General features: G+C 40.0%; 1 protein-coding gene across 1 annotated transcript in view; it reads left to right on the top strand.

The window, feature by feature from the left end:
• Positions 1-15,527, top strand: part of LOC128230814 (uncharacterized) — a 38,506-nt gene that overhangs the window by 13,361 nt on the left and 9,618 nt on the right. Inside the window, exons 2-3 of the mRNA XM_052943256.1 lie at positions 6,030-6,159; positions 8,770-9,776. Coding sequence (XP_052799216.1) covers positions 6,030-6,159; positions 8,770-9,776 — 1,137 coding nt within the window. The remainder of the gene's footprint in view (positions 1-6,029; positions 6,160-8,769; positions 9,777-15,527) is intronic.

Below are 15,527 nucleotides of genomic sequence, written 5' to 3'. Positions count from 1 at the left end.
GCCAGCGTCACCACTAGTGAACTCCGTTACATTGGTTATACTGTCTGTGATTGGCCTGCGACACCACTGGTGAATTCCTGTGTTTTTTTGTTACATTGCTTGTGATTGTCTCGCGCCATTACCGGTGAACCCCGGTTAATGGTAAAACTGCCTATTATTGACCTGCACACTGCTGAACTCCGGGTTCTTGGTTGCACTGCCTATAATTGGCCCGCGCCACTTCTGGCAAACTCTGGCACGGTCAGCCAGCTCCACCACTTGAAAAAATGAGCTTTCGACACTTCCGTGGTGCAGCTGTGCTTTGTGTTTACTTCTACACACTAGAAAATGATTTATATTTTATTCGATCATTTTGTTAAACGGACATTTTTCGAAAATCGGATAATTTGGTACCGTGTAAGAACACTTTTACTGCAGGCTGGCTACGATTTCGTTTCAATATTGTGCGAATTGTGGTGCCTTGAATTTTTCTTCCGATTGGGACTTGTGCATATTTGGGATCTGCTAGCATTTCAAGTACACTTTGTTGCAGACACAACTGCGACAGATTACTTCTTTGCACCACCGTTAAGTGGTGCAGCTGGCGTTAAGTGGCCGTGCAATAAACGTTTACGTATTACTAAATACCAATTAGAGGCATAGATGTATCGCTTGTTTCGTACCAGCTGTCAATGTCATGAAAATGCATAACGCTAATGACATTGGTAGTCAGCTACGATTTCATGGCGGACAAAATCTTCCAAGTGCTCGTGTTAAATATCTATCAAGACATATGTTCAGGACAACCATCACGATGGATATATCATTAACTATCAGTAAATGTTGAGTAATTGCCATTGAAACAGATGTAAGAAATCTCTCGAGGCTTTAGTAGAGATCATCTGGTAATTTACCTTAAAACGCTTGTTTAAAACAGTTTGCCCATATTATACATATTAAAGTTGACTAAGGTTTGGGCGGAGTAATGGCCTACGTACGACGTTGTGTATAATAATAGATGAATAGCTACAATAATGAACGATCAGGGACACTTTTTATTTTGACATTTCTTATGTATCCTGTCACAAGTCTGCCGTAGTAAACAAAATCACCAAAAGACTCGTTGACGGCCATTAGTTGGACAAGTTAGATGACATGAAGTGAATTCTTAATGATTAAGAATGGACTACTTAATGGTTGCCTATCTGCAATCTCATTGGCTGAAAATGTAGGTTGTATTCTAAAGCTATTTAGAATGCAACCTACATTTATAGCCAATGAAATCAGCCAATGAGGCTGTATTCTAAGTCAGTTAGATGACATGATTTGAATTCTTAATGATTAAGAAGGACACGTTCGCTACGTACACTCCGCCTAATCTTAATAATTAAGAATTCACTTCATGTCATAAAACTATTACATATTAGTCACTCGATTCACCAAGAAAAGCAGGAAAAACCGGTTTCAGTAAAATCATCGCTTTGCTGTGGAAAACATTGTTTTGGTGAACTGATTACAGGATATTAAATAACCTTGGTGCAGGGGGGGGGGGGGGGGTGTATACATCGACCTCAAGGATATTTCAGTGTGTTCGCGTACATTATATATTTAGATAAGACGCACTGCAAACTATTTACTGATAATTGTTTATATGGAGGTGGGTTTTTTTATTAACATTGAGCGTTGAAGGTCAGCATAGTTAGGCGAACGTTTCATTTCTATGACGTCCTCAAAATAGATATTTCAGTACGCAATATTTACACCTCAACTTCCATTCCTTAAATGGTCGAAATCATTTTTATTTATTGACAATGTACTTCAGTCGAGAATGTTTCCGCCCGCTTCAGCAATATGAACACATGTATGTTTTGACATTTTAACATGTTTAATTTTCGACATGTTGTTTTCTTCTGGGTTTTTAGCTGACATAAGTTGTCATCGGGATAAGTTTTGCATTACATTCTACTTTATTGTGTTGCCGTTGTTGTTGTGTTGCCGTTGTTGTTATGCTGTCGTTGTTTATGTTTTCTATAAACTAGAAATGGTTTGTCTAAGCGAATATTTTAGGTCAATTTGAAATAGACAAATTTTGCATTTAAAATTTTGTGTTATCTATTAAGCAGTATTTAGAAGTAAGAATCTTACGTTTTAAAATAATCATTTCAAAATTAATGTAAACAGCCAATATATTAGCGCTTGCATTTATAAGTTCGGCACGTAAAAAGTCAAGCATTATATAATTTTAATCCCGAATATTCTGAAAACAAATACTGCTATGGCAATGGTTTAAAAGTTATTTAATCAATTATGGTGTTTAAAAGAATTGACTCTCTCACTAGAATGCACCTGTATTTAGGATAATGTTGTGGGCACTCGCGTGTCCTCGGGTCGACCTTCTTGCACTAGGTTCTGTATATAGGTTCTTCCTGGTCGGGTAAATCTTGTATCGGTAAAACATGTCAAGCTCTGATTGTTTGAATCAATAGACAAGTGCGAATAGGCTAGCTTTAAACCTCATGAGTACTTTAAATTATAACGTTTTGGTCGATATTTATGTATACAACTGTATGAATAAATAATAAGGAAAACTTAATGCCGTTTGTGATGTGACCCTTCGCTAGGTTGACTGCCTTTATGACGAGTGCGGCTAGTTCATCAGCCCTACCTATAACATCGTTTATTTACGATATAAATATCGGTTCAGCGAGCTGCGCTGTTATTAGTTAATGCTGATGACACAAGCTAGCTGACTTGCTGGCTATATTTGCGCAAAAGCTTTAATAAGGTGTATGTTTCAACAAGTGTGTTGTATACAATTATAACTTAAGACGTGAAATAAACGGATACCACTGTAAATGCAGTAGAAGGATGATACAAATTCACTGTAAAGTCAACCGGGTGCCGACAAGCATGACTTGGATTAATTTTGTAAGTAAATTATAATTGTTGTTAATATTTTCAGAAATCATTTCTATGTTGTTTGTTTAGTGGGTGAGTGAGTGGTGAGTGAGTGAGTGAGTGAGTGAGTGAGTGAGTGAGTGAGTGAGTGTGAGTGAGTGAGTGAGTGAGTGAGTGAGTGAGTGAGTGAGTGAGTGAGTGAGTGAGTGAGTGAGTGAGTGAGTGAGTGAGTGAGTGAGTGAGTGAGTGAGTGAGTGAGTGAGTGAGTGAGTGAGTGAGTGAGTGAGTGAGTGAGTGAGTGAGGGAGCGAGCGAATGAGCGAGGGAGCGAGGGAGGGAGGGAGGGAGTGAGCGAGCGAGCGAATGAGCGAGTGAGCGAGTGAGCGAATGGGTGAGTGAGTGGGGGAGCGAATGGGGGAGCGAATGAGCGAGTGAGTGAGTGAATGAGTGAGTGAGTTTGTGAGTTAATCATAATTATTATGGTAATAATTAATGGGTAATCTAATTTTAATAATTACTAATTGTATAAATAGTATTTAAAACAAAATATTAACATTCTTGTCTATAGTTAAAACATATTTGATTCAACACGAGATGAAAAATAATAAATAAATGATAAAAATGCATTCAACCTTAGTATTGAAGCGGTAGTGTGCACACATGATAAGAATACTATCAGTCATTTTAGTGCTAGTAAAATGTAGGATATCACAAATGTGAGTATACTCATTATTTTATAGAATACACGTAATTAAATAACCAGTAGATTAAAAAATAAACACATTCCAAGGGGTTAAAAATAACAATCAACAAAATCAAACTAACCAACATTAAAATTGATATAAAATCACACCAACTTTTGTTATCTTCAATAACCATAAACATTTATTTATTGTTATGCACAATGAAAGAAAAGTGACACATGTATTATGAAAATGCTTAAAACTGTGCATCTACTTACGTGACACTACTAATTTATGGTAAATAGGTAATTCACGTTTATTTAAATGTAATCTTAATTGCTTATATAAATCGAGTTCCCAGGGCTAAGAAGTGATTTCACTAGGGTTGTCTTTAAACCCGCCATTGTACTTCACTGTCTGTGGCCTGAAAAAACGTTTGGTTCGGGTAACCCGACCCTACCTTCGAAATAGCCGCCGAACCTACCGTTTTCAAAGTCAGATGGTAAAAAAAGTGTGTTTTAAAGCTGCACTCTCACAGATTGAACATTATGACAACTTTTTTTTGTCTTGGAACAAGCCAATGTAAGTAAACCATAAGACTGCTGACAAACAATAGTCACAGATTGTTCTATTTAAGTTAAAAAAATATGATGTTTTATGCAATTTTCTTAACCCGTTAGTAACGCTTTAAGCCATAAACCATTATTTCTTGAACTGAAATGTAAAAATCTGCGATCTAATCTTTAATCACTGGTTCGCATATATTTACGCAAAAATTTGCTCATTCCAAGACAAAAAAAAATCAAACAAAAGTTGTAAAAACTGTGAGAGTGCAGCTTCAATATGTAGTTTAAACCTTTTATACTGAAGATTCCTTTAATACCATTCCCCAATAATGACAATTATGTTCTTATATAAAGCCTTTTAATTAAAAAAAAACTACGCACCCTTCCTGTTTTTGTAAAGGATGTAACCCTAACCAAACCATAGTTTTTTGCCTGATGGCAGAACCCATAAATAGGATTTATTTTCAGAAGAATAGATTTTTCCCGTAAGTAAGGCCATATCAATTTATATATTTTAGAAACTAGTTTCATAAAACATATATTATATATTTTCCCAAGATAAAGTGAGTACATATCGGTCAAATTAAGTCTACATTGAGAATAGTTTCAGAGGGTGATATGATGACATATATAAATATATATAGTGCACTCTTACTCCCAAATGAGATGTACCGCAATTAAAACAATTGTTTTTACATACATAAAAGGCTGAACTATCACACACTATGGTTCTTATGAAGGATACTGTGTAGATGCAGACAACGCGGTATTTCAATCTTATGAGACAACTGATGAACATTTTTAAGCACTCACAAATCATTTATTTAATAGTTGTGCGTTTTCAGCTTTTACATACACGGTTACAGTCTTGTTATCAGTAATTAATATTTTCCTTAAATGCATTATTTAGTTAGTAGTTAAAGGTTTATAACTTAAAATATATGTTCGTTATATATGTGTATCTGTTGATTTCAAATAAGAGTGTCACTTAGATGAAAAGCGCCATTGTAAGCGTATTATTCTTAATGCAGAGTGGAGAAGAACTCAGCCGCAGTTGTTGAGTAGGTCAACGCTTCACTGTCGAGTATATTGATTCGAGGATAACCAATGTTGGCGAGCTAGTTGTCAACGCTACACTGTCGAGTATATTGATTCGAGGATAACCAATGTTGGCGAGCTAGTTGTCAACGCTTCACTGTCGAGTATATTGATTCGAGGATAACCAATGTTGGCGAGCTAGTTGTCAACGCTACACTGTCGAGTATATTGATTCGAGGATAACCAATGTTGGCGAGCTCGTTGCATGCAAAGAACGCGTGTTCTTGAAATGCGCAAAGTTGATCATCCAGACCCAATTTGACACAGCTAAAATTAAATGCATTTATAAGGATCTTAGCCCGCCATGTTATGTTAACAGTATTCTGATAAACGTGATATATTGATAAACCAATACATATATTACTTAAAATCTGTATCCAAACTTTACAAACATTGTATATACATATAAAATACAGAATAATTAAATTTCAAAACTTTATAGTTTTTGATAACGTAAGTAGTCGAAAATTATATAACAGCCCACTAACGGATTCAGGGGGAGGGGGCGCATCCGGCGCCCCCCCCCCCCCCCTCCCCCAGTCCAAGTTTACTTTTTATTTCAATAAAGGAGAATAAAAGTAATAAAATACGCCCGAAATGCACCACTTCGGATTAGAAATTGTTAAAAAAAAATTGGAGAGGACCACCGATCCCCCACTCCCTACCAACATTTTAAACCAGATAAATTTCGTTTCTGGGGGATGGTACGCCCAAAGTTCTTCCTCTTCTTACTTCGAATCCTGGACCCGCCCCTGCTGTCGATTGATTCTTCGTAATATTCAGCATAACCTTAATTACCGTTCCAGAAAATCCGGAGCAGAATGCCGGGGAGAATAACTATACATGACAGTATTAAGGGCGTGGCGGCGATATGTTTCCTGGTACTGATATACAGGATCGGCTGGAACGGAGTAGCTATCAACCAGATTGTGCCAGGTATATATCTATTATAAACCAATAATTGCATTTATTTAAAATGATTTCTTTTTAAATAATGTCATATTTATTGAGAATTTTTAAAATTATCATATCATTGTATAATAATTTGCAAAAAAGATAGTTAAACGCATGAGTTTATATTTGAATCATTACACCAAACATTTTTAGTTTTGTTTATGTGCCCGAGAGCATAAACTACATGGCTTGACATAACATTACTGAAAGCATGTAAACAAGTAAACAAATAATCAAGTAAACAAGTAAACACATATGTGTCCCCTTCAATATTTTCAAAATTATATTTTGCTTAGTTGTCATTGCCCACAAAGAAATATATCAATTTCTTCTTAATAATCAGTCAGTAACAAGTACAACAAGCAGTTGAGTATTTTTTATGTTTTACAACTAATGTTTTACATGGTACGAAGTAAACGGAAACATGATATTAAACCACAGACATGATATGTTAAAGCTGTACTCTCACAGATTGAACCTTTTGACAACTTTTTTATTTTTTGTCTTGGAACGAGCCATTTTTTTGCAAAAAACTATGGAAACAAGTTATATAAGACTGCTGACAAAAACTCAGATTGCAGATTTTATACTTAAGTTCAAACATTGATGTTTTTCTTAATCCGTTCGTAATGGTTAAAGCCATAAAACATTACTTTTCAAACGGAAATATGAAAATCTACGATTTCATTTTTTGTCAGGACTTTTATATCATTGCTTTTCTGATATTTACGCAAAATTTTGGTATTTCCATGACAAAAATAAAAGAAGTTGTCAAAATGGTAAATCTGTGGGAGTGCAGCTTTAAGAAACAATCCTTTAGCAGTTAAATTATAAAGAAAAGTTGTAATAAGGTACTGAAGTGACATTCTGTTAGTGAGATACATGTAACATCTTCAACATGAACTATTAAAGAAAATTAGTCGGTAGCGATTACGTCCCTTATTTATATAATCAATTGTACAAATTCACTATCGATTAACGCCGACGTAGGTCTTTCCGATCAATTGTTGTTTATAATCGATCATCGTCACAACACTAACTACATTCAAAACGTTCAGCTTTTGCGTCTACTTGAAGAAAGCCATCAACATTTCCAATTATGTCCAATTTCAGATATCAACATTATAAGCACTGTTGTTATTGAAAATCTGTCAATATAACAAAATGGACTGTTCTAAACTTCTTTTTTATTTTCAATTAATTAAAAATTCGTATCAAGCTTAACTTAAAGCTGCACTCTCTTTTTTTATTTTTTACCCCTCAGAATGAGCTGATTTTGGCACTAATGTCTTCAATGCAGTTTTATGAGATAACTCGCATTAGAACATATTTCAGTTGTTCAAACAACTGCCGAAAATTTTTATTTTTCGTAAAACGTACTAACCCTTTTAGCCATAAAACATCAATTACAGAACATTCATATGAAAGACTTCGATCTATTTTTTTTGTCAACAGCATTATATCACGGGTTTTTAGACACTTACGCAAGCAAATGGTTAATTCCAAGACAAACAATAAAACAAATTGTCAAAGGGTCAATCTGTGAGAGTGCAGCTTTAAGAGCATGCAATCTCTTTCGATAATACCAAAACAGTTATGTATTTCTTTCGGAAATTGTTTGTACACTAATAAAACATATATCCATATTACAAAACATCATTACTTTTTTCAAATTGGGGCAGTTTTTAATAAATTCCATATTATACACCAGTCAATTGTAACAACGCCCCCCCCCCCCCAAGGTCCGGGGAATAGCGGCGACTCTGACTTTCGGTCCATCCAACCCCGGCTAAAATCCCCGCCCTGCGGGGATGAATTGATGGTAAAATCCCCGCCAAATGCCCCCGCACCCAGTCCCTTGGGTTAGGCCCATTCCCCGCTATATTTTGTGCGAAGACAAAACCACTGCATTCACCCGCAACTGCGGGGCCACCTGAAAGGTAAAAACACGGCAAATTTCACCGGCTATCCCCGGTATACCCCCGGACCTGGGCGGACCGTGGTTACAATCGACTGGTGCATTATATGATATATATGTTACATAGCCGTATTTGCGTTTATTCGATTTGAATAGTATGTACAATACGCATTATTCAGATCAAAACATTATGTAACAGAAGGCATACTATTAAATAAACTACATAATACTATTCAAACGACGGAAAAAAATATACCAACCATACATAAATAAGCATGTTATTTGTTCCGTAAGTGACATATGGTCCTTTAATTAAACGATAATATACTTATGCTCCAGTCAATTGTACCCCCCCCCCCCCCCCCGACCAGGTCCGGTGGATAGGGAAATTTTACTTACGGTCCAGCCAATTCCGGGCGAAATCAAACTGCTGGTAAAATCCCCGCCAAATGCCCCCGCATGGAGCAAAAACAAAACCACTCGGCACCGCGGGGCAACCTGATAGGTAAAAACACGGCCCATATCACCCGCTTTCCCCGGTATACCCCCGGACCTGGGGGAGGGGGGGGGGGGTGTTACTAACAACTGTCATTCCTGAACGAAATTTAAGTACAAATACGAAGACAAATGGGACTTTTTTTTAACATAGTCTTTTTCAATTGAAATTCCATTAGATCTGCCGTCGGTGGTGCTGATGACGATGCTTTTACTGCTCGCGGACATATGGCGCCTTCAGCCGGGACGTTCCCACTCTATCCGCAGCCTTCTGAAGCAGTACTTCCTCCAGCGCACCCTCTACATAGTCGGTCTTCTTATGCACAAACAGTTTAACAAACTCAGCAACAATGTAACCAAGCATCAAGCAGAGCTCCTTCTTGAAATACTGAAAACAAACGCCCAAACAAATGTCGGTCAGCACTTTGATATAGGATCTGTGCAAAGTGTAGATGAGTATAGAAGTAAAGTGCCATTAACACGCTACGCAGACTATGAACGGTTTGCTTCCGAGGTGTGCGACAAAGCTTCAGAGAATGTGTTCTTCCCTGGCCAGGCCGACTACATCGCTAAAACATCTGGGACAACTTCCGGCAGAAGCAAACTTTTTCCGAAATCTGTACGTTTGATGCGACGGACTGCTGGAAAATGGCGTCTCTTGTCTCAAAAATGTTTTCTTGAGATACATAGAAATAACTTTTTAAGGAAATGGTTAGCTGTGAGGGTTAATCCTAAGGCATGTTTTTCTGACGCAGGTATTAGAACGGGGCCGATATCGGGTTTAGGATCATCATATTCTTTAAATCCCTACGTCGTGCCCGATATTGTTCAAGACGTAGACAACGAAGAGGACGTCATATACATTAATCTTGTATTCGGATTAAAAACTAACGACATTTGCAATCTGTTTTTCTCGACGTCACAAATGGCTCTGCTCTATTTCCAAGTCCTCGAAAGGAAATGGACCACCATTTGCAGTGATGTTGAGAAAGGGGAAATCACCGGTACAAGTCACGTGACTGATGAAATGAAGCAGATTCTGGGACAGTGTTTGAATGGTCCGGATCTTGCCAGAGCGATGTTTTTAAGAAAGGAGTTTAACAAAGGATTTACGGACATTGTGACCCGTATTTGGCCAAATTGTCCTGGCCTCTTCTGTCTTGCCACTGGCAGTTTTCAAACACAGGTGAGCTTTTATGATTTATATATTTTAATTAGGATTTTGTTGAGATATAATATTAACCCATACAAACTAACGTTTTTTTCTTTATATATTGTAAGTGACAGCAGACCTTTAAATGTACAATTTAAAGCGTACCAGTTCAATCAATACCATAATATGGCTTACGATTAGGGTCTTTATTGCCGATGCAGCATCATGCTAATGTAAAATAAGCCGATGCTGCATCGGCAAAGCCCATGCAGCATCGGCAAAGCCCATGCAGCATCGGCAAAGCCCATGCAGCATCGGCAGGCTGAAGCAGCATCGGCAGAGCAGCATGCTGCATCTGTCAGCCCAATTACAATTTTATTGTTTTACTGCAAAAGATGTTTTTCCATGTAGAAAAAAAAAACATCCTAGGTATAATATGCAGTATTATACAAGAAATAGTACAGACCACTTCGTACATCCTGACAGTATACTTCAATGTTTGCGGGCTGACAGGTTGGTCAGTGTAATGTCAGGAGGTCCTCAGCGGTATGTAGTACTATGTACTATTGCTTAATAACTATCAAAATAAATTATTGAATAGTAAATTGTAAGCTTAAGCAAACTATAAAATTTACAGTTTTCAACATGAAATAAAATTGCACATATATATTTATCAAAGGACACTATACGTTTGATAGTAGACAGGCCTCAGGCCTGTATGTTTAACTTTGCAATGAATGATCATTTGTTGGACACGTGTGTCAGTATTCATATATGATTTTAAAGACAAACTGAATTTCGCTGACCGTTCCAAGCCCCAACATTGAACTGTAACGATATTCGTGTACCTGTTATTGTTCTATTGTGCTGTTGTGGTCTGTTACTCTTTTACTCTGTGCCTCTTGACAGCACAGGTGGCAGTATCGTTGACAGGACTCATCCTGTTGCCATTTTATTTGGGGGCAATTTGTTGAAAAATTAAGTTAATTATGAACTTTACAAAAACAGCACTGTCCGTACGAGGGCGTTAGCAAGTCAAACTTAAATAAGTAATGATATAATATATTAGGATTTTTTCATATATATATATATATATATATATATATATATATATATATATATATATATATATATATATATATATATATATATATATATATATATATATTTTTTTTTTTTTTATTTATTTCATATTATTATTTTATGGGGGGGGGGTCGTGGAAAATGAGGTGGGTCCTGTCAAAGGTACTGCCGCCTGTGCTTGACAGGGGACATCTAATGAACTTGTCCGTGTAGTTTAAATTGTATTCTTAGAGAACTCGTGATCTTATGAGTTAACACCAAGTTTAACCTTCCACAAAGTTTGCACCTTATACTGGCACCCCAACATTTACCACAGGAGACATGTTGTTGTGTGTGTAGTGCTTGTTGTGTGTGTATATCTCGTTCAGTGTAATGTTGGTCTTGATCGCAGTCCCTTTAAACAAGATATTGATTTGTCATCAAAGCTCATGTAATGGTCTTTTTTGCAATGATCTTGTCGTATATACATAAGTTTAATCGTATGTTTCAATCTTTATTTTTCCTGCGGCAATATAAGTTTCTAATTACCTTAAAGTTATAGGAACGTAAGATCACGGAAATACTTAAATGTTATTTACACACATACAGTATATATATATGTATTATAAATATGTATTCATATATATTGATATATCCGTGATTTGATATAAAATATGATATAGTCAAATGGATCAAGCGTGCGATGGCTCCAAACGCCAGCCCCAAATATCACAACCATATGTATCATAATTATATATCTCTGTCTCAATCACTACAAATGTTTTACTCTATTTAATATGCATCATGGTTCAATATACTTCAGCCAAAACTATGATCGAGAAATAGATAAAAAATAACAATGTGTACTGAAATCAGTATTTTTTTTGCTCCAACTCATTTTTTCATGGAATATTGAAGTTTTTATCAACACAGTAAGTGCAGAAGGATGGCCTTGTTGGTGTCTATGAGTACAGAAGGGTGGCCTTGTTGTTGTCCATGAGGACAGAAGGGTGGCCTTGTTGTCCATGAGGACAGAAGGGTGGCATTGTTGTTGTCCATGAGGACAGAAGGTTGGCCTTGTTGTTGTCCATGAGTACAAACGGGTGGCCTTGTTGTTGTCCATGTGTGCAGAATGGTGGCCTTGCTGGTGTCCATGAGGAAAGGGGGATGGTCTTGTTGTTGTTCATGAGTGAAAAATGGAGGCCTTGTTGGTGTCCATGAGGACAGGGGGGTGGTCTTGTTGTTGTCCATGAGTGCAAAATGGTGGTCTTGTTGTAGTCCATGAGTGCAGAAGGGTGGTCTTGTTGGTGTCCATGAGGACAGAAGGGTCGCCTTGTTGTTGTCCATGAGTACAGAAGGGTGGCCTTGATGTTGTCCATGAGTACAGAAGGGTGGCCTTGTTGTTGTCCATGAGTACAGAAGGGTGGCCTTGTTGTTGTCCATGCGTGCAGAATGGTGGCCTTGTTGTTGTCCATGAGTGCAGAATGTTGGCCTTGGTGTTGTCCATGAGGACAGATGAGTGGCCTTGTTGGTGTCAATGAGGGCAGAATGGTGGCCTTGTTGTTGTCCATGAGGACATATGAGTGGCCTTGTTGTTGTCAATGAGGGCAGAAGGGCGGCCTAGTTGTCCATGAGTTCAAACGGGTGGTCTTGTTGTTGTCAATGAGTGCAGGAGGGTGGCCTTGTTGTTGTCCATGCGTGCAGAAGGGTGGTCTTGTTGTTTTCCATGAGTACAGAAGGGTGGCCTTGTTGTTGTCCAAGAGGACAGAAGGGTGGCCTTGATGTTGTCCATTAGTGCAAACGGGTGGTCTTGTTGTTGTCAATGAGTGCAGAAGGGTGGCCTTGTTGTTGTCCATGCGTGCAGAAGGGTGGTCTTGTTGTTTTCCATGAGTACAGAAGGGTGGCCTTGTTGTTGTCAATGATTACAGAGGTGCCTTGTTGTTGTCCATAAGTGAAGAAGGGTGACCTTGTTGTTGTCCATAAGGACAGAAGGGTGGCCTTGTTGTTGTCCATGAGGACAGAAGGGTGACCTTGTTATTGTCCATGAGTGCAGAAGGGTGGCCTTGTTGTTGTCAATGAGTACAGAAGGGTGGTCTTGTTGTTGTTAATGAGTACAGAAGGGTGGCCTTGTTGTTGTCCATGAGAACAGAAGGGTGGCCTAGTTCTTGTCCATAAGGACAGGCGGGTGGCCTAGTTCGTGTCCATAAGGACAGGCGGATGACCTTGGTGTTGTCCATGAGTGCAGAAGGATGGCCTAATTTTGTCTATTGTGACAGAAGGGTGGCCTTGTTGTTGTCCGTGAGGGCAGAGAAGTGGCCTTGCTGGTGTCCATGAGGACAGGGGGGTGGTATTGTTGTTGTCCATGAGTGCAGAATGGTGGTCTTGTTGTAGTCCATGAGTGCAGAAAGGTGGTCTTGTTGTTGTCCATGAGGACAGAAGGGTAGGCGTTGCTGTTTCCATAAGGGCAGAAGGTTGGCCTTGCTGGTTTCCGTGAGGGCAGAAGGGTAGGCCTTGTTGCTGTCCATGAGTGCAGAAGCGTAGGCCTTGTTGTTGTCCATGATGGCAGAGGGTAGGCCTTGTTGTTGTTCATGATGGCAGAAGGGTAGGCCTTGTTGGTGTCCATGAGTGCAGAATGGTGGTCTTGTTGTAGTCCATGAGTGCAGAAAGGTGGTCTTGTTGTTGTCCATGAGTGCAGAAGGGTGGCCTTGATGTTGTCCATAAGTGCAGAAGGGTGGCCTTGTTGTTGTCCATGATGACTGAAGGGTTGCCTTGTTGGTGTCCATGTGGACTGAAGGGTGGCCTTGTTGTTGTCCATGATGACTGAAGGGTGGCCTTGTTGTTGTCCATGATGACTGAAGGGTGGCCTTGTTTTTGTCCATGATGACTGAAGGGTGGCCTTGTTGGTGTCCATGAGTACAGAAGGGTGGCCTTGTTGTTGTTCATGTAGACAGAAGGATGCCCTTGTTGTTGTCCATGAGTGCAGAATGGTGGCATTGTTGTTGTCCATGAGGGAAGAAGGGTGGCCTTGTTGTTGTCCATGTGGACAGAAGGGTGCCCTTGTTGTTGTCCATGAGTGCAGAATGGTGGCCTTGTTGTTGTGCATGAGGACAGATGTTGTCAATGAGGGCAGAAGGGCGGCCTAGTTGTCCATGAGGACAGAAGGGTGGCCTTTTTGTTGTCCAAGAGGACAGAAGGGTGGCCTTGATGTTGTCCATTAGTGCAAACGGGTGGTCTTGTTGTTGTCAATGAGTGCAGAAGGGTGGCCTTGTTGTTGTCCATGAGTGCAGAAGGGTGGTCTTGTTGTTGTCAATGACTACAGAGGTGCCTTGTTGTTGTCCATAAGTGAAGAAGGGTGACCTTGTTGTTGTCCATAAGGAGAGAAGGGTGGCCTTGTTGTTGTCCATGAGGACAGAAGGGTGACCTTGTTATTGTCCATGAGTGCAGAAGGGTGGCCTTGTTGTTGTCAATGAGTACAGAAGGGTGGTCTTGTTGTTGTTAATGAGTACAGAAGGGTGGCCTTGTTGTTGTCCATGAGGGCAGAAGGGTGGCCTTGTTCGTGTCCATAAGGACAGGCGGGTGTCCTTGGTGTTGTCCATGAGTGAAGAAGGGCGGCCTTGTTGTTTTCCATGAAGACAGAAGGATGGCCTAATTTTGTCTATTGTGACAGAAGGGTGGCCTTGTTGTTGTCCATGAGGGCAGAGGAGTGGCCTTTCTGGTGTCCATGAGGACAGGGGGGTGGTCTTGTTGTTGTCCATGAGTGCAGAATGGTGGTCTTGTTGTAGTCCAAGGGTGCATAAAGGTGGTCTTGTTGTTGTCCATGAGGACAGAAGGGTAGGCCTTGCTGTTTCCATAAGGGCAGAAGGTTGGCCTTGCTGGTTTCCATGAGGACAGAAGGGTAGGCCTTGCTGTTTCCATAAGGGCAGAAGGTTGGCCTTGCTGGTTTCCATGAGGGCAGAAGGGTAGGCCTTGTTGCTGTCCATGAGTGCAGAAGGGTAGGCCTTGTTGTTGTCCATGAGTGCAGAAGGGTAGGCCTTGTTGGTGTCCATGAGGGCAGAAGGGTAGGCCTTGTTGGTGTCCATGAGTGCAGAAGGGTTGGCCTTGTTGGTGTCCATGAATGCAGAAGGGTAGGCCTTGTTGCTGTCCATGAGTGCAGAAGGGTAGGCCTTGTTGGTGTCCATGATGGCAGAAGGGAAGGCCTTGTTGTTGTCCATGAAGGCAGAGGGTAGGCCTTGTTGTTGTTCATGATGGCAGAGGGTAGGCCTTGTTTGTGTCCATGAGAACAGAAGGATGGCCTTGTGTTTGTCCATGAATGCAGAAGGGTGGCCTCGTTGGTGTCCCTGAATGCAGAAGGGTGGCCTTGTTGGTGTCCATGAGAACAGAAGGATGGCCTTGTGTTTGTCCATGAATGCAGAAGGGTGGCCTTGTTGGTGTCCATGAATGCAGAAGGGTGGCCTTGTTGGTGTCCATGAATGCAGAAGGGTGGCCTTGTTGGTGTCCATGAATGCAGAAGGGTGGCCTTGTTGGTGTCCATGAATGCAGAAGGGTGGCCTTGTGTGTGTCCATGAATGCAGAAGGGTGGCCTTGTGTGTGTCCATGAATGCAGAAGGGTGGCCTTGTGTGTGTCCATGAATGCAGAAGGGTAGGCCTTGTTAGTGTCCATGAATGCAGAAGGGTGGCCTTGTTTGTGTCCATGAATGCAGAAGGGTGGCCTTGTTTGTGTCC

Source organism: Mya arenaria, chromosome 4 (genome assembly GCF_026914265.1).
Source record: "Mya arenaria isolate MELC-2E11 chromosome 4, ASM2691426v1".
NCBI classification, from domain to species: Eukaryota; Metazoa; Mollusca; class Bivalvia; order Myida; family Myidae; genus Mya; species Mya arenaria.
The sequence above is the reverse complement of the archived record's forward strand: the minus strand, read 5'-3'. Positions and strand labels throughout refer to the sequence as shown.